Below are 20,613 nucleotides of genomic sequence, written 5' to 3'. Positions count from 1 at the left end.
TCAACTGAAGCTTCATTCTTAAAAGCCCAAGAAGTGGCAACTGATCTAGTAGAATGAGCTGTAATTCTCTGAGGTGGAGACTGTCCCGCCTCCAAATAAGCCTTGTGAATCAAAAGCTTTAACCAAGATGCCAAAGAAATGGCAGAGGCTTTCTGACCTTTCCTAGAACCAGAAAAGGCAACAAATAGACTAGAAGTCTTCCTGAAATCCTTTGTAGCCTCAACATAGTATTTCAAAGACCTTACTACATCCAAAGAGTGTAACGATTTTTCAAGCGAATTCTTGCTAAGAGAATTTATGAGAACACCATGAAATACAGGTTTTCCAAACCCGATAATAAATCTTCCTTCAAACAGACTTACGAGCCTGCAACATAGTATTAATCACTGAGTCAGAAAAACCTCTATGACTAAGTACTAAACGTTCAATTTCCATACCTTCAAATTTAGTAATTTGAGATCCTGATGGAAAAACAGCCCTTGAGACAGAAGGTCTTGTCTTAAAGGAAGTGACCAAGGTTGGCAAGTGGACATCCAGACAAGATCTGCATACCAAAACCTGTGAGACCATGTTGGTGCTATCAGAAACACATGCAATTGTTCCATTATGATCTTGGAGATAACCCTTGGAAGAAGAACTAGAGGCGGAAAAATATAAGCAAGTTGGTAAGACCAAGGAACTGCTAACACATCCACCATCTCTGCCTGAGGATCCCTGGACCTGGAAAGGTATCTGGGAAGTTTCCTGTTTAGATCGGAAGCCATCAGATATTTTTGTGAAAGACCCCACATCTGTACAATCTGAAAAAACACATCTGGATGGAGAGACCACTCCCCCGTTTGTAAAGTCTGATGGCTGAGATAATCCGCATCCCAATTGTCTACACCTGGGATATGAATCACAGAAATTAGACAGGAGTTGGATTCCACCCAAGAAAGTATCTGTGATACTTCTTTCATTGCTAAAGGACTGCGGGTCCCTCCCTGATAATTGACATATGCCACAGTTGTGACATTGTCTGTCTGAAAGCGAATGGAACGTTCTCTCTTTAATAGAGGCCAAGCCTAAAGAGCTTTGAAAATAGCACTGAGTTCTAAAATATTGATTGGTAACCTTACCCTCTAGAGGATTCCAAACCCCTTGTGCTGTGAGAGACCCCCAGACAGCTCCTCAACCTGAAAGACTTGCATCCGTCGATACTACAGTCCAGAAAGGATGAACAAAAGAGGCCCCTTGCACAATACAATGATGGTCTAACCACCAAGTCAGAGAGAGTTGAATGCTGGGATTTAAGAATATCAATGGTGATATCTGAGTATAATCCCTTCACCATTGATTCAACATGCAAAGCTGCAGAGGTCTCATATGAAAACAAGCAAAGGGGATCGCGCCCGATGCTGCTGTCATGAGACCTAAAACTTCCATGCACATAGCCACTGAAGGGAATGATCGAGACTGAAGGTTTCAACATGCTGAAACCAATTTCATTCATCTCTTGTCTGTTAAAGACAGAGTCATGGACACTGAATCTATCTGGAAACAAAAGGTGACCCTTGTCTGAGGAATCAAGAAACTCTTTGGTAAATTGATACTCCAACCATGTCTTTGAAAAAACAACACAAGTTGATTTGCGTGAGATTTCCACTAAATGAAAAAATTGAGCCAGTACCAAGATATTGTCCAAATAAGGAAACACTGCAATACCCTGCTCTCTGATTACAGATAGAAGGGCACCGAGAACCTTTAAAAAAGATTCTTGGAGCTGTTGCTAGGCCATATGGAAGAGCGACAAATTGGTAATGCTTGTCTAGAAAAGAGAATTTCAGAAACTGATAGTGATCTGGATGAATCGGAATGTGAAGATAAGCGTCCTGTAAGTCTATTGTGGACATGTAATGACCTTGCTGAACTGGTCTGAATGAATTTTCTTTCTTTGCGATAATGAATAGATTTGAATAAAAACCCAGACCCTGTTCTTGAAGCGGAACTGGTATAATTACCCCTGAAAGCTCTAGATCTGAAACACACTTCAGAAAAGTCTGAGCTTTCACAGGATTTGTTGGAACGTGAGAGAGAAAGAATCTTCTCACAGGAGGTCTTACTCTGAAACCTATTCAATACCCTTGAGAGACAATGCTCTGAATCCACTGATTTTGAACAGAATCTGCCCTAATGTTTTGAAATAATTTCAATCTGCCCCCCACCAGCTAAACTGGATTGAGGGCCGCACCTTAATGCAGACTTGGGAGCTGGCTTTGGTTTCTTAAAAGGTTTGGATTTATTACAACTTGAAGACGGCTTCCAATTGGAACCAGAGTGTTTAAGGAAAAGAGTGGTTTTCTGTTCTCTATTCTGACGAAAGTAACAAAAACGATTAGAAGCTTTAGATTTACCCTTAGATTTTTTTATCTTGAGGCAAAAAAACTCCATTCCCCCCAGTGATAGTGGAAATAATAGAATCTAACTGAAAACCGAATAAATTATTACCCTGGGAAGATAGAGATAATAATCTAGATTTAGATACCATGTCAGCATTCCAAGATTTAAGCCATAAGGCTCTTCTAGCTAAAATAGCTAAATACATAGATTTAACATCAATCTTGATGATATCAAAAAGAGCATCACAGATAAAATGATTAGCATGTTGAAGCAAACGATTAATGCTAGACAAATCAGGTTCTGCATTTTGATGTGCTAGGCTATCCAACCAAAAAGTTGATGCAGCTGCAACATCAGCCATAGAAATGTCAGGCCTGAGAATATAGCCAGAATGCAAATAAGCTTTCCTTAGATAAGAATCAATCTTCCTATCTGAAGGATCTTTAAAAGAAGTACTATCTTCCATAGGAATAGTAATACATTTGGCTAGAGTAGAAATAGCCCCATCAACCTTAGGGACTTTTTCCCAAAACTCCAATATAGCCACTGGTAAAGGATATAGCTTATTGAACCTAGAAGAAGGATTAAAAGAAGTACCAGGTTTAGGCCATTCCTTAGCAATCACATCAGAAACAGCATTGGGAACAGGAAAAACCTCAGGAGTAATTACAGGAGGTTTAAAAACAGAATTTAATCGCTTACTGGATTTGTTATCAAGAGGATCAGACTCCTAAATATCCAAAGAACCAATACTTCTTTCAATAAAGAATGAATATATTCAATCTTAAAAAGATAAGAAGATTTATCAATTTCAATGTCTGAAGTAGGATCTTCTGAACCAGAGAGATCCTCTTCAGAGGAGGATATTTCAGTATGTTGTCCGACATTACAAATTTCATTAGACTTATGAGAAGTTTTAAAATATCTTTTACGTTTATTAGAAGGTGGAATAGCAGACATAGCCTTCTGTATTGCATCAGCAATATAATTTGTCATATCAACAGAGATATCATGTACATTAGATGTTGAGGGAACAACAGGTGCTGTACTAGTACTAATCGAAACATTATCGGCATGCGAAAGATTATCATGACAACTGTTACATAATATAGCCGGTGATATAATCTCAGCTTGCTTACAACATATACTCTTAGCTTTGGTAGAACTGTGTTCAAGCAGCATGGTTCCTACAGTAGCTTCTGAGGCAGGATCAGACTAAGACATCTTTGCAAAAATGTAAAAGAAAAAATAACATAAAACAAAAATCCAATTTCCTCATATAGCAGTTTCAGAAATGGGAAAAAAATGCATATGCTAAATAGGCAGAAAAGCAAACAACATAGCCCTCTAGTATATAAAGAGAGCAAAAGCATCAAGGAAGTGGGGTAAAAAAACTAAAATATTTGGAGCCAAGTATGACGCACAAAGTAAATAGTAATGAAATTTTTTTGGTGCCAACCAACATCCGGAAATTAAAATGTTGCAATAAATAATAGAATTATTGCACCCTTGCGAGCCTAGTTTGCCCACGAAAATAAGGAAAAGCAAGGTCAAATTGGAAAAAAGACTAAACCCCAGGTAAAAAATAACGTCCTAAAACATGATTCCCATACTGAAACTGTTAGAATGCAAAGGGAAATACACATACAAATATATTTGGCAAACTATATGGCAAATATAAGTAAATACATATATTTAAACCTTTATATTAAAACATAAAGCACCAAACATAGATGAGAGTGTCTTAAATAATGATACATACTTACCGAAAGACACCCATCCACATATAGCAGACAGCCAAACCAGTACTGAACAATATAAGCAGAGGTAATGGTATATAAGAGTATATTGTCGATCTGAAAAGGGAGGTAGGAGATGAATCCCTACGACCGATAACAGAGAACCCTTGAAAAGATTTCCCATGAGTGAAACAATAAAAATCAACAGGCAATACTCTCTTCACATCCCTCTGACAAACACTGCACTCTGAGAGGAATTGGGCTTCAGAATGCTTAAAAGCGCTTATCATAGAAGAAAGCATATAAATCAAGCACAAACTTACTTCACCACCTCCATAGGAGCCAAAGTTTGTAAAACTAAGGTGTGAGTTTGGTGGGCCTGGGAAGTGTATTTATAGGCATTTTGAGGTTTGGGAAACTTTGCCCCCTCCTGGTAGGAATGTCAAAGAAATCCCATACGTGCCATATACATAAAAGAAAGACAAGGTATGATAAACAAAGAGAATTAAGGCTAGGGAGCTAATAATTAAAGGACATTCAACTAGATTACAAGTTTTGCGTTGCGGCTTATATTGTCATATTTTCAACGTTAAAACAGCACTGCAGCTATTAAAAGTCTTGTCGGTATAGCTGTACCGCATACCTTTTAGCCTATAACGCAAAGTCAGTACCACAGATGTAAAAATTACGTTTTTTCATGGGATTCTCATAGCGCCAGTATTACGAGTTTTGCGGTACGACTAAAAAGTGAGCGTTACAGCCTAAAACGACAAGATCTGTACCATTTAAAGTCAGTAGTTGTGAGTTTTACACTACAAAGCTGTAGCATAAAACTCATAACTAAAGTGTTAAAAAGTACACTAACACTCATTAACTACCTATTAACCCATAAACCGAGGCCCTCCCGCATCGCAAACACTATATTAAATGTATTAACCCCTATTCCGCCGCTCCCCAACATTGTTGCCACTATAATAAATGTATTAACCCCTAAAATGCCACCCTCCCGCATCGCAAACACTATTTAAATATTATTAACCCCTAATCTGCAGTCCACCCACACCACCGCTAAAATAAACCTATTAACCCCTAAACCGCAAGCCCCCCACAACAAAATATACTAAAATAAACTATAAACCCCTAAACCGAAAGCCCCCCACAACGAAATAAACTAATTTAAACTAGTAAACCCTAAACCTAATGACCCCCTAGCTTTATATTAAAATTACAATGTCCCTAGCTTAAATTAAATTAAAACTTACCTGTCAAATTAAAAAAATGAATTTAAAACTAACAATTAAACTATTATATATATTAAACTAAAATTAAACTAATTACAAATTAAATAAAACTAAATTACCTATAAAAAATCCTAACACTACTCTAAAAATTACAAAAAGTATCTAATTACAAAAAAACAACTAACTAAATAATAAAAAAAACACTCAATTACGAAAAATAACAAACAAATTATGAAAAATAAAAAAGAATTACACCTTATCTAATAGCCCTATCAAAGTAAAAAAGCCCCCCCCAAATAACAAAAAACCCTAGCCTACAATAAACTACCAATGGCCCTTAAAAGGGCCTTTTGTGGGGCATTGCCCCAATGATATCAGCTCTTTTACCTGTAAAAAAAAAAATACAAACACCCCCCCTCAACAGTAAATCCCACCACCCAACCAACCCCCCCCAAATAAAAAAGTTGTTGAAGTCCCGCTTTAAGGATCTTCATCCAGCCGGCGAAGTTATCATCCATGCGAAAGAAGTCTTCATCCAGGCGGCCTCTCTATCTTCATCCAGCCGGCGAAGTCCTCTTCCAGGCGGCAAGAAGTCTTCATCCAGGCAGCCTCTTTGATCTTCATCCAGCTGGCGCGGAGCGGGTCCATCCTGAAGACATCCGGCCCGGAGCATCCTCTTCAATTTGAATTAGTCAATGGAATAAGAGCTGCTTAAATCCTATTAGCTGATTTGAACAGCCAATAGGATTTTAGCAGCCCTAATTCCTATTGGCTGATTTAAACTTTTCAGCTAATAGGAATGCAAGGGATGCCATCTTGAATTGCGTCCCTTGCATTGAAGATTCAGTGTTATGGCGGCGACCGTATTAAGAGGAAGCTCCGCGCCAGATGTCTTCAGGATGGACCTGCTCCGTGCCTCCGGGATCAAGATAGAAGATGCCACCTGGATGAAGATTGAAAAAGCCACCTGGATGAAGACTTTTCGCCACTTGGATCAGGACGTTGCCGCCGGGATGAAGATTGAAGAGACCACCTGGATGAAGACTTTGCCGGGATGAAGATCGTTCAAGCGGGACTTCAAAAACTGTAAGTGGATCGTCAGGGGGTTAGTGCTGGTTGGGCTTTTTTAAGGGTTTATTGGGTGGGTTTTATTTTTTTTGGACAGTAAAAGAGCTAAATGGCCTTTTAAGGGCAATGCCCATACAAATGCCCTTTTCAGGGCAATGGGTAGCTTAGGTTTTTTAGATAGTTTTTTTTTATTTTGTGGGTTTGGGGGGTGGGGGTGTGTAATGTTAGTGGGTCTTTGTAATTTGTTTTCAATAAAATAGCTGATATCTTTAGGGCAATGCCCTACAAAAGGCCCTTTTAAGGGCCATTGGTATTTTATTCTAGATTAGTTTTTTATTTTGGGGTGTTTTTTTATGGGTAATAGAATAGGATTTTTTTAATTTTTGATAATTTGTTTGTTATTTTGTGTAATGTATATTTTTAGGGGTGTTTTTTTTTTTAGCAAAAGAGCAGTTTATCTCAGGGCAATGCCCTACAAAAGACCATTTTAAGGGCCCCCCAAAATGCCCTTTTAAGGGCCCTTGGTAGTTTGGGGGGTGAGGGTTTGTATAGTGTTAGGGGGTGTTTGTATTCTTTTTGGAGCAAAAGAGTTGTTTATATCAGGGCAATGCCCTTCAAAAGGCCCTTTTAAGAACCCCCCAAAAGGCCCATTTAAGGGCCCTTGGTAGTTTATTCTAGAGTAGGGTTTTTTTTTATTTTGGGGTGTTTTTTTAAGGGTATTAGAATAGGATTAATCTTTATTTTTTTGGAAAATTTCATTTTTTTCCTTTGTAACAATAGTTTTTTTATTTTTTGTAATGATAGTTTTCTTATTTTATGTACTGTAGGTCTTAGTGTAAGGCCGGTTAGGTTTTATTTCACAGGTAAGTTTGTATTTATTTTAACTAGGTAGTTGGTAAATAGTTAATAACTATTTACTAACTAGTCTACCTACTAAAAATAAATACAAACTTACCTGTGAAATAAAAATAAAACCTAAGCTAGATACAATATAACTATTAGTTATATTGTAGCTAGCTTAGGTTTTATTTCACAGGTAAGTATGTATTTAGTTTTAAATAGGTATTATTTAGTTAATAATTGTAATTTTAATTTAGATCTAATTTAATTATGTTAAAGGGGGTTAGGTTTAGGGGTTAATATAATTAAATTTAGCTTGTTGCGATGTGTGTGGGGGGGGGGGGGCTGGCAGTTTAGGGGTTAATAGGTTTATTTAGTTAATCATTGTAAATTTAATTTAGCTATATTTTTATTACGTTAAAGTTATGGGGTGTTAGGGTTACATTAGGGTTAGGGTTACATTAGGGTTACGTTAGGGGGTTAATATAGTTTAATTTAGCTTGCTGTGATGTGGGGGCTTGCGGTTTAGGGGTTAATAAATGTAGTTTAGTGGCGGCGATATCGGGAGCGTCAGATTAGGGGTTATTAATTTTATTTAGGTAGCGGCGATATGAGGAGCGGCAGATTAGAGGTTAATAACTGTTGGCAGGTGTCAGTGATGTTGGGGGCAGCAGATTAGGGGTGTTTAGCCTTGGGGTTTATGTTAGGGTGTTAGGTTTAAACTGTCTTTTTCATAGACATCAATGGGGCTGTGTTACGGAACTTTTGTTTCCGCAATCGCAGTTTTTTTTTTGCCGGCTCTCCCCATTGCTGTCTATAGGGATATCATGTGCAAGCACGTCTCAGCAGCGCTCTGATTGTGTGCGGTATGAAGCTCAATGCAACAATATCACACACATAAGGCGTATGTTTGAAAACTTGTAATGGCAGCGCTATAGGAAATGAAATAACGTAACTTTTGTTGCGTTCGATAATTTCTCTATAGCGCTCAAAACTTGTAATATAGGTGAATATGAGCTTTAGAGAAGAAACTCAAGAAAAGAAGAATACAAAGAAAAAAAAGAAGAGAGAATACCGATGGGAAGACAGAATACAGAGAGAAATGTAGGAACAAAAGATTGAAATAAGACAAAGGGCTAGATTAATGCTCTTTAGGCTGCCATCCTTTAAGGCGAGATTATGTTTAAAATCATTAAGGTTTCCTTTACCATCTTTTCTAGATGATTGCCAGTGGAGGTTCTTGTCATTAAATAAATAGTTTTGTTAAGTGCCCCAATACATGATATCTTGCTTGCCAAAATGAGATCCACTAGCAATGAAGAAAAACAATAATTGCATTCACAAAACCTCTGCAACCAATTTGTTTTGCTATGTTAAAGTAATGTCGCTGGATAAAATGTTATCAGCCTCATCAGACATGAAGGTTCCATGCTCGATCCACTGACTGGGGCAAAACTCTGAATTGTGCAAAGTTCAAGCTCAAATTTTAGTAAATTTCAGGTAATTACTGTATAGAAGGCATATAAATTCCAAGCGAGGCAACCGCCAGGAAGAGTTTTAAAGTTGGATCCAATAAACTTACAGCAGCTCCTCTTATAGCCAATATTATCAGCTCTTTACAGACGCTTCCATATGGAGTTACAGCCTAAAGCAAGTAAACATGTTCAGCTGTACAGCTTGGTCATGTGAATTCAGTATGTTATTGGCGATATATAAAACTTTGTATAAATGGGCAGTTACATATATATATATATTTTAATTTGGGCTTGATCACGAGTGGATAAAATATAATGTAACATTTTCTAAATAATCTATAGAATATATTTATATTTTGACAGAATGATTAATAATTTGTAATATTTATTTTATATTTAATATTTCACCTTAAGATTGCTAAATTTTCATGTGTACTAACCTGACCGCGTTAAATCTATATTGCAAAACCTGATATTTTACATTCCTGTGCTCTTCTCATAGAATTTTATTTATATTTTATTATTAAATTTACATATATATATATATATATATATATATATATATATATATATATTTACACATATATATATATATATATATATATATATATATATATATATATAGTAAAGAATGGGGATGCACTTGTCAGGATTTCCAAAGTAACCTTTAATGTAATGTTTCGGGGTGTTACCCCCTTCGTCAGACAATACAAAATAACAATACACAACCTACTTACCTCCGTGCCTTTTAAACTAACCTAAGTGATACAGTTCCAGGTCATCACCTGTAATGCCACTCCCACAATCATCAGTAATCAACAGGTGTAGACTCCCACTGCCCTCCCAGTGTATGTGACTACCTAATCATATAAACATATTAACTAAAAGTGAACACTAAGTGGCCATAGCAATTAAAACTAGCAACAACGCCCCCAATACTGGGTAAGGCATGACATGGCCAATCAACGGTACTGCAACATGAAGGAGTGCCCAACCCCCAGACAGACAAGCCAATCACCCAGAAATAACATACAGCATAATATGTAAATTAAACACAATCAGTCAAATTGCACAATACCACGTAGCACTATACATAATATAATTACAAAATTGGCCAGTAATTAGTAAACAAGCCGTATAGCTGGTACGCAATGCACCCCTCAAGTGCCGGCCTATCAGGATGTCTAATACTGTCCAGTCTGGAGGTGTGACCTTGTGAGCCAATCAAGGGGCTAGACTACGTGGTATAGCCCCAGGGGCATGTTATATACAAACGGCAGGGCTGAAAGTATGCGTAAGGCATCAAAGTCAAAATACCAATAAACATAAACAACGTCAACAGGCTGCTACTCCACACGCAACCGCACGTCTAATGTACAAAATATATATCAGCATGCTCAGCGCAACCAGGCAATGCCCGGTATAGAGGCTTGACATAGATAGCCAATGAGGGGGCGTGGAGCACCCTCAGGATAAATAGTACAAAAGTATTCAAACAGGAGTAGAATATACGTTAGCAATAAAACCCTAGACTAGATGATACTGGCATACTGGGAAAACATGTGCAAAATGAAAAACTATGCAAGTTAAACCAGGGAGGGGGGAGAGAGAAGGGAAGGGGAAAGGTACATAGTATCGTATTGGAAACCCCATATATAGTAAAGCATTGCAAAATTTGCCAGTACAGCCTATATTGCCAAAGCAACTAAGTATGCAACTTAGTAATTAGAAATAACACAAGGACCAGGAGAAAAATAAATAAAAAGAAAGAAAAGTGAAAAAAGAGTAAATAAAAAAGGATAAGCAAAGAACAAAGAAAAGTACAAATACTAAGTGTAAATACATGTATAAAGAGGGTCATAGAACTAAAGAATAGATCTAAAACATGTACAAATCAATAAACACATAGTTGCCGTGTAACATTACAGAAAACAATGTCTAGATGAACATTTAGGCCGTTCGGGGCCAGGGTATCCAATCTGTGGGTCCACCTAGCTTCTCTTTGCAGAAGAATTTTCCCTCTGTCCCCACCTCTAGATAAAGGTGGTACATGGTCGATGATAGTGTATTTTAAATCAATCACTGTATGTCTTTTTTGGACGAAGTATCTTGCCACTGGTTGGTCCGATGTTCCCTTCAGAATGGCCACACGTATAGACGATCTGTGGTTGGCCATTCATGTCCTCAAATCATCAGTCGTTTTCCCAACGTAAAACAGGCCAAAGGTACAGTGGAGTAGGTACACAATGTATGTGGTTGTGCACGTCAAGCGATATCTATGTTTGTACTTCATCTTCTTGGTGGGATGAGTGATGTAAAGTCCTGTAACACCCCGAAACATTACATTAAAGGTAACTTTGGAAATCCTGGCAAGTGCATCCCCATTCTTTACTACTATCAATACTATGGAAGCACCCTGGGTGGATGAAATGTTAACCGTGAGTGCTGGCCTGCCTGCTGTCTATATATACAGTATATATATATATATATATACATATTTAGATATGTGTATGTATGTATCTCTATGTTAAAGACCTTTGCAAACTTTTTTTTAGACCTCATATCTTTGAGCCCCTTTATCTATCAAATGCAATTTTTTCATTTTGTTTTATCAGACAGAGTTATAATAAGTATAACTGTACTTTTAAATGTATTTTTGATGTGCTTTGCAATTTTTTTTGTCTCGCGTAACAGTTAAGCAGAGCTCTAAAGTCACGCCAACCCAATGAGCGTTAAATTGGATTGTGCTCAAACTAATGCGTTTACTTTCAACTCATAGAGATGCAAAATACCCCTTATCGTTTACACATTACAGTTAGTGTGCAACTCATAATCTAGCCCTTTGTAAGCAATGTCCTTGGAGCAATCAACTAACTTGTGATGAAGTATCAATAGGATATAGTCTGAAAAATTACTATAATAGTGATTGAGCAAGGGGCTTATTGTGTTCCCGGGAGGTACTTGAGAAGTGGTCATACTTTTTCATCTAAATTGAGGGAGTTGGCATTGCAGGATTTAGAAAGACCCTATTGCCCATATAAAGTATCTTGCCTTAAGGTTGCCTCTCACTTTGTTTTACTTTATTTTTCTTGAACTTTCTTGAAGATTACTTTTGTGCTTAAGTAAGAGTGTTTCATAGAAGGCTTTGTTATTTCCCTTTGTTTTCTGATGTTTTAAAAACATTATTCTGATGCCAGTAGCCTTGGCATTTAACAGCTGATAGAAGTGGCACCTTTAATATATTGAGGGGTGGCTACACATATCTTTTTACAAGTTTTCAGCAATACAGTTGCAGCAAGTTGAGTGAGTTATTTGTTTACGGAATGAGTTTTAATGGACCTAGACCAAAATGTTTAAAGTGGATAGAATGAAAGAGGGAAAATGAGATGATAAAGAGAGGCACAGAGGTCACTCTAATACTAGATTCATTTTCAGAAATATTTTATTGTCAATAAATATTGTGATTCATTGTAAAATGATTATTCCAGATTTTGATTGTGAAACTATTATCTAATATGTATAAAGTACCAACATTTTATGCAGAACTATAAAGGAAAAGGGTACATAACATATATACTATATATATATATATATATATATATATATATATATGTGCAATAAAGGGTTGAGAGTCTAAGAATGTGAGCGATTAGGTCTCAGATAGGAGCCAAAAAGGGAAGCTGTGTCGGCGCCTCTCCCAACACAAACCTGAGTCTGCAGACCAGGCTGCTCGCTCTCAGGTGCGAATAACAACAAAGAGAAAATTCCCTGATACACGGTTCCCAGACCATATGAAATGCCCATTGAATTTGGCACTACACAAGCATTGATACTCCACTTTTACATGTAATAATTCATACCTTTATTGGTGGCGTTACAGGAGACACAGGTGTAGGTGGAGTGTGACGTCATCTGACGCGTTGCAAGCAACCGTGTATCAGGGAATTTTCACTTTGTTATATATATATATATATATATATATATATATACACACATACATGTTTTAAAACCAAAGAATAAAGTTTTTATAAGTCATTTTGTAATATACAGTACCTTTTACAAACTGAATGCCAATTGGTAGAGCTTTTTCAGGTTCTGTACTTAGCAAATGGTACTTGACAGTCTGGAAGATATCACCATCTGCATAAGAACTTTCTGCTAACTGTGCACAATCTTCCAAACTTGGTAGGTTACACTGCAAAATAATATTTTAAAACATCAGTATGCAAGTTAGCACACCACAGAGCAGTGTCATTGGGCTGATGTGCAGGGAAGACAAGACCAGAGGGGAGAGGAATCCTCCATGCCTTGGTTAGTGTCTATAACTCATTGATGGTATTGGGAGGGACTGTTTAGAGGCAGTGGGGAAGTCACTGCTTTACCTCACTAATTGAAGACTGAAGGAGTAGAAAGACTTTTGAACCTTTAAAACTTCCTTTGAACATTTATTGTTGTGTATAACTGCTATAAAGATGTTTGGGAGTTCCAGAACCTCTACTCCCAGACCTATCAATTGGGAGAAGGTTGCCCTACATTGTTTCTAACTTTTGGAAAATAAACTTAAAAACACACAAATGTTTTACATCCCTGGAGGATTGTTCTTTTGTGGGCTGTTGTGGCTGCTACATGGAGCTTAAACACTCTACCAATATTTTACATTATTTTTCTGCTGTTCAGTATTTTTGAAAATGTATTTATTTGTATGTACAGTATGTATGTGTGTGTATGTATGTGTGTGGTATGTGTGTGTATATGTATGTGTGTGTTTATGTATGTGTGTGTGTGTGTGTGTGTGTGTGTGTGTGTGGTATGTGCATGTGTATGTATGTGTGTGTATGTGTGGGTGTATGAGTGTGTATGTGTGTGTGGGTGTATGAGTGTGTATGTGTGTGTGGGTGTATGAGTGTGTATGTGTGTGTGGGTGTATGAGTGTGTATGAGTGTGTATGTGTCTGGTTGTATGTGTGTGGTATGTGTGTCATCACTTTCATATTTTTTATTTTTGTCATGTTTTAGTATAAAAATATATATCATAATATAATTTGAATATAGCTAATGTAGAGTAAATTGTAAAAACTATAAATTAACTTTTAATTACACAAGAGTCCGTCATTAAGAATACAGGTGTGCCATGACAAAAAATTTGCATTAACACATTGTACCAGAGTCTGAAAAAAGTTTGAGAACCACTGGTGTAATTCTTTATCTTTCTTTCTTTATTTCTTTATTTCTTTCTTATGTTTTTTTTCTTTTGTTTTTGCTCTATATTTCTGGTATCTATGATGAAACTGTTAGTTATTATTCTTTTCTGTAGTTTTACTGTTTGAAGGTCATACACCTGTCTTACAGTAAATGGCCACCACTAATAATGTACTTAATGAATATTCTAGCAAATACTTGCAATTTAAATCATTATATCAGTGATTTTTAACCTTTTTTTTGCCGTGGCACACTTTTTTACATTAAAAAATCATGTGGCACACCACCATCCCAAAATTAAAAAAAAATCACACATTGTAGCCTAATACAGCATATATATATATACACATACACACAAACACATACATACTGTATGTATTGTGCTGTTATGCCATGCCTCCTACAAACTACCCCTGCACTGGGAGTAAAAAACAAGCAAAGTTTAAAAAATATGTCACACTGTTGTCAGTCTGCCGTGGCACACCTGAGGATCTCTCACGGCACACTAGTGTGCCACGGCACACTGGTTGAAAAACACTGCATTATATTATAGCACACTTACTTTGCTATGCAGGTCATTAATCTCTGTTGTGCATCCTGGGTAAAATGCACACAACTTCAGTAGGAAAAGGTCATTTGAAGTAATCATTTTGAGAAGATCTGCTGCTAAATCCCTGCAAAATAACTCATAATTATTCAACACCCTATCAATCAACAGAACAGCCTGATTTATAAATATATGAATAATAATACAGACATTTTTATGCGCACACACACACATGGATCATGTCCGCCGCACGTCGATAAATGCCGACAGAATACGCTGTCAGCATTAATCATTGCACCAGCAGTACTTCTGAACTGCTGGTGCAACGCCGCCCCCTGAAGATTCGCCAGAAACACGGGGATTCAAGCTCCATACGAAGCTTGATAAATATGTCCCCATACACACATCAGATTGCCAGATTCTACTAAATAAGATTATACATGTGAAGTAAATTGGGTCAGTAGGTCTTTTATATAATATCAAAAAGTAATCTGTGCATCAGGCTGTAAGTGTCTGCACAGTATAATGGGAATTACAAGCTGCCATTTAAAAATGTCTCCTCACTGGGCAAGGATAGTTAACGCATACAACTTTAATAATTAGGAAAGTGCAGAAACAGTAAAGATTTTATTTGTATTTTATTCCCAGAATAAAAACCATTGCAATCCCTATATTGCTTATTACTGAATATCCGCCATGAAATGGCTTTCGTCCCAGTATACAAGATGTATTCCAGAAATGACTTAGTTACAATCTACTAAAGTGATTTACTTCACATTGGTATTCTCAGCATGGACATTGCCATGCATTCAACAATAATAACTAAAAAAAATTAGCAGAGATTTAGAATTTAACCTTAGACTAAACAACTCAAATCTTAAAAACTACAGATAGTAGAACAAAACACAGAAAAACACAGACTTGGTTAAATATTGATTTCTTCTATTTAAAATAGAGAGAGGAGAGAGAGAGAGGAGAGAGAGAGAGAGAGAGAGAGAGCGAGAGAGAGAGAGAGAGCAAAGGAGAGAGGAGAGAAAGAGAGGGAGAGAAAGAAAGAAAGAAGGCAATAAAGAGGTGAGAGAGAGAGAGAGAGAGAGTGAGAGAGAGAGAGAGAGAGAGAGAGATAGAGAGAAGGTGAGAGAGAGCAAGAGGAGGAGGAGAGAGAGAAAAATAGGAGAGAGAGAAAGAGAAGGAGAGAGATAAGGAGAGAGAGTGAGAGAGAGAAGCAGAGAAGGAGAGAGAGAGAGAAAGAAAAGGAAAGAGAGAGAAAGAAAAATAGAAGGATAGAGGAGAAAGAGAGAGAAAGAGGAGACAGAGAAATAGAAGAGAAAGAGAGAAGAAGAAGAAGAAGAAGAAGAAGAGAGAGAGAAAGAGAACAGGGAGAGAGAGAGAGGGAGAGAGAAGGCGAGAAAGATAGGAGAGATAGAGAGAGAGAGAGGAGAGAGAGAGAGAGAGAGAGAGAGAGAGAGGAGAGAGAGAAGAGAGAGAAGAGAGGAGAGAAAGAGAAGAGAGAGGAGAGAGAGAGAGAGAGAGAGAGAGAGAAAGAGAAGGAGAGAGGAGAAACAGAGAGAGAAGAGAGAGAGAGAGAATGAGAAAGAGAGGAGAGAGAGAGGAGAGAAAAAGGGAGGGAGGGAGAGAGAGTATTCTGTGGCATTTTATAAAGAATATATATCTTGCAATGATGGACATTTTACCTTATTTTAAACTAACCAATTAGATGGGTTATATAAAAATGAAGCTTCAGGATGTGGCATTTTAACAAGTTAATGACGCTAGATGCCATCCATTCTAAACTAAACACAATGAGGTCTCCATTTGTCTAATTTTTCTGGTAATTTATGTATTTGTATTAAAAATGGAAGCAAATATATTTTTAAACAGTTATGGCAAAGGCCTTATTGTCAGACGTATGATGGAGCCTATCTTGATTCATGTAAACCTTATTAAAATGACATTTAAACTTGGGTTGTCTTTGTAAACAAGTTGTTCCTCCTTGATGGGAACATTCGATCTTAATAAAGTATTTGTAGGCACTTCCCACGTCTGTTAACCCTTTTCTCCACCTTATGTGTATAGTACCAACATTTTGAAGCTATTTATAAAAAAGAGCAGCATTAGCATATTGAACTTTATTAATGAAATATTCTCTTACATTTATTATTATTATGCACAAAAAGGATTTAAACCACAATGTTTACATAATTATTTTATACTTTCATTTCACATTTGCACATTTTACTCAGAAGGGCTTCTTAAAACCCCTCTTGGGATATCAATAAATCATTATTACTATTATTATTAAAAAAAACACACACAAAACCAAATGATACCTGTATCCAAGAGAAGGAAAGCTAAGAGAAAAATACCAACAATTAATAAAACACATTAGAACACAGACCAGGATTTTCCAAACTAAGATCTGTGGGGCCTCATATTTAATCTGAAGAGAGGGGTTAGTACTGGCGCTGAAAGCTAAGGATAAGGAGTAATAGTATAAGGGTATCTATGATAGTGGCAATACGGTGTAAATGCCCTTCAAATGAGGTATATATACTAAGGTATGAATCTATTTTCTAGATGTGTAAGGACTACAAAGTGTATAAATATTAAATAGACTTATAGTCACAATTGAAATGTTAATCCAAGTGTATTGTAGATAGTACTAGAAATATAAGACTAAACAATGTGGATATAAAGGGCGCGATCTGATATAGATCGTACTTTGCGGTGCAAGCGAGGGAACCCCCGCCGCCTGCAGTTTCAGCTCGCAACTCGAGCTATCCTATATACGGCGTCGTCAGAGGCTAAAGTGCCGTAAGTCGGATAAACCAGCGATGTCCAGAAATCTGCGTAAGCACAAATTTCTGGAGTCGCCAGTGACTTACGGCACTTTAGAAACTGCCGGCGCCTACAAAACCTGACTAAAGTTATTAAATCTCCCGTACTGTCTAACACGCCTCCTAAACATAGCCCAACACGTCTAACCCTCTATCCGCTATCCCCCCTTACGATCCTAACAATAAAAATGTATTAACCCCTAAACTGCCTCTCCCGGACCCCGCCGCCAGCTATATTAAATCTATAACCCCCTAATGTGAGCCCCTACCCCACCGCCATCTACCTTACCTACCCCCTAAAGTGAGCCCCTACCCCGCCGCCATCTACCTTACCTACCCCCTAAAGTGAGCCCCTACCCCGCCACCATCTACCTTACCTACCCCCTAAAGTGAGACCCTAACCCGCCGCCATCTACCTTACCTACCCCCTAAAGTGAGCCCCTACCCCACCGCCATCTATCTTACCTACCCCCTAAAGTGAGCCCCTACCCCGCCGCCATCTATCTTACCTACCCCCTAAAGTGAGCCCCTTACACCGCCGCCATCTATTTTAAAAATATTAACCCCTAATTTAATCCCCCTACACCACCGCCAGCTATATTAACTATATTAACCCTAATTATATTAGGGTTAATACAGTTAATATCGTTATTATATTATATATATATATATATATATATATTCCTGGAAAAACGTCGCACTCACAGGTCTTTGGATAAAGCAAATAAAATACTTTTAATGAAACGTTTTCGGGGAATTTCTCCCCATCATCAGCATAAACACAAACTGCATCAAACAAACTTATATAGTAAGTGCAAATAATCAAACTAATTTTCAAAAAACCTGTGTAGGGTGTCCTCTCAGTGTAGTGGCGCCAAACCTTGTGTGTGTGGAACGCAAACTGCGTTCCAGTATGTGAACCGGAAGTGCTACATGTGCTACCCTTTCCGGTATAAACATTATTCAAAGAAGTCTAACCCATACTCACCCCATGTCAGGTTGTGCAAATACATCACACAAGGTCATAGAATTGGGACTTATACAAGAACATTCATTAAAAACAGAAATTTTGAAGAAAGTGAACATAAAGTAACCATATGAAGTAATATGGAAATAACAGTTTACTTAAAATTAGAAAAAGAATATGTGTTCTTCACAGTGTGTACAAGGGGCATGGAGACACACAAGTGGGATAGATACAATCTACAAAACCAAATACACATAACTCACACTAAGTGTACATCACAGCAACAAAAACAGAGTTGCTTTAATTTATTACATTTTAACTGTAACAAAAAATTTTTTAGTTTTATATATGAGTACTTAGCATATAACTCATATGGATACCTCAGCAGAGTCCTTATTAGAATAGGTAGAATACAGAGATGGTCTATATAACCCCCATTAAGGGAGACCGCACATTCACCCCTTGATATAGTAAAGATACATAATACTAAGGGGATAACCATAGAGCCATCCGCCTAAATCAGATCAGGCATAGTTAACGGTTCCTATGACAACCAGATTATGACCGCGGGGTCATATACGGAGCCCACACAGCTGATCGAGGGACACATGTAGGAATATAAGTTGATTGAAATAACATAGCGGGCAACAACAAGATGTTAACACTTATAATAATATACACACGTTTGCTTCAATAGGGTATGATCACACATGTAAGATTGATTCACGCAAACCGTGGAACTCACATAGAGAGGTATATACATAGAACACGAGACATAGATTATGTAATATTGTGTACACTTTGATATTTTGACAAACATAATGTATAAGAAGCAACTAGCAATAGGCAGCTATTGCAAGTATATTTGCTAAAAATTAAAAATTAAAAATTAACTTCTTTGAATAATGTTTATACCGGAAAGGGTAGCACATGTAGCACTTCCGGTTCACATACTGGAACGCAGTTTGCGTTCCACACACACAAGGTTTGGCGCCACTACACTGAGAGGACACCCTACACAGGTTTTTTGAAAATTAGTTTGATTATTTGCACTTACTATATAAGTTTGTTTGATGCAGTTTGTGTTTATGCTGATGATGGGGAGAAATTCCCCGAAAACGTTTCATTAAAAGTATTTTATTTGCTTTATCCAAAGACCTGTGAGTGCGACGTTTTTCCAGGAATATTTAACACATGTTTGCACACAGGCAGATGACCACTGGAGGGTAACACTGTACACCGGATGGGATTATATATATATATATATATATATATATATATATATATATATATATATATATATATATATATATATATATATATATATATATTAAGTATAATAACCCTAACTAACTCTAACATCCCTAACTAAATTCTTATTAAAATAAATCTAATTAATATTAATATTATTAATTAAAATATTCCTGTTTAAATCTAAATATTTACCTATAAAATAAACCCTAAGATAGCTACAATGTAATTAATAATTACATTGTAGCTATTTTAGGGTTTATATTTATTTTACAGGTAACTTGGTATTTATTTTAACTAGGTACAATAGCTATTAAATAGTTAATATTTAATAGCTACATAGTTAAAATAATTACCAATTTACCTGTAAAATAAATCCTAACGTAAGTTACAAATACACGTACACTATCAATAAATTAAATAAACTACAAATATCTAAACTAAAATACAATAAAATAATCTAAACTAAATTACAAAGTTAGGGGCAGCAGATTAGGGGTTCATAAATATAATGTAGGTGGCGGCGGTGTCCGGAGTGGCAGATTAGGGGTTAAAAATGTTACTTTAGTGTTTGCGATGCGGGAAGGCCTTGGTTTAGGGGTTAATAGGTAGTGGTGTTAGTGTTTTTTAGCACTTTAGCTATGAGTTTTATTTTACGGCGTTGTACCATAAAACTCTTAACTACTGACTTTTAAATGCGTTAGGACTCTTGGAGGTAGAGGGTGTACCGCTCACTTTTCGGCCTCCCAGGACAGACTCTTAATACCGGCGCTATGGAAGTCCCATAGAAAAAAGACTTTACGAAGTTTACGTAAGTCATTTTGCGGTAAGGCCAAAAAAGTGTGCGGTGACCCTAAACCTGCAAGACTCGTAATACCAGCGGGCATAAAAAAGCAGCGTTAGGACCTGTTAAGGCTGCTTTTTTACCCTAACGCACAACTTGTAATCTAGCCGTTTATTTCTAATTTAGTATTATTCCAACTATAGATTATTTTAACTTGGTCTTTTGTAGTTGGAAATATGTATCATTATAACCTGTTGTAACTAAAAGTTACTTTTTAACAATTGCAT

General features: G+C 36.9%; 1 protein-coding gene across 2 annotated transcripts in view; it reads right to left on the bottom strand.

Moving 5' to 3' along the window:
- WDR17 (WD repeat domain 17) overlaps nucleotides 1-20,613 on the bottom strand; it is a 343,395-nt gene that overhangs the window by 39,715 nt on the left and 283,067 nt on the right. For both annotated transcript variants that reach the window (XM_053703848.1, XM_053703847.1), the window contains exons 24-25: nucleotides 14,503-14,614; nucleotides 12,796-12,937 (exon numbers count right to left, since the gene is read on the bottom strand). In XM_053703848.1, the coding sequence (XP_053559823.1) occupies nucleotides 12,796-12,937; nucleotides 14,503-14,614 (254 nt within the window). The remainder of the gene's footprint in view (nucleotides 1-12,795; nucleotides 12,938-14,502; nucleotides 14,615-20,613) is intronic.

The sequence above is a fragment of the Bombina bombina genome, chromosome 2 (assembly GCF_027579735.1).
Source record: "Bombina bombina isolate aBomBom1 chromosome 2, aBomBom1.pri, whole genome shotgun sequence".
NCBI classification, from domain to species: Eukaryota; Metazoa; Chordata; class Amphibia; order Anura; family Bombinatoridae; genus Bombina; species Bombina bombina.
This window is presented reverse-complemented; position numbering and strand designations above follow the sequence as displayed.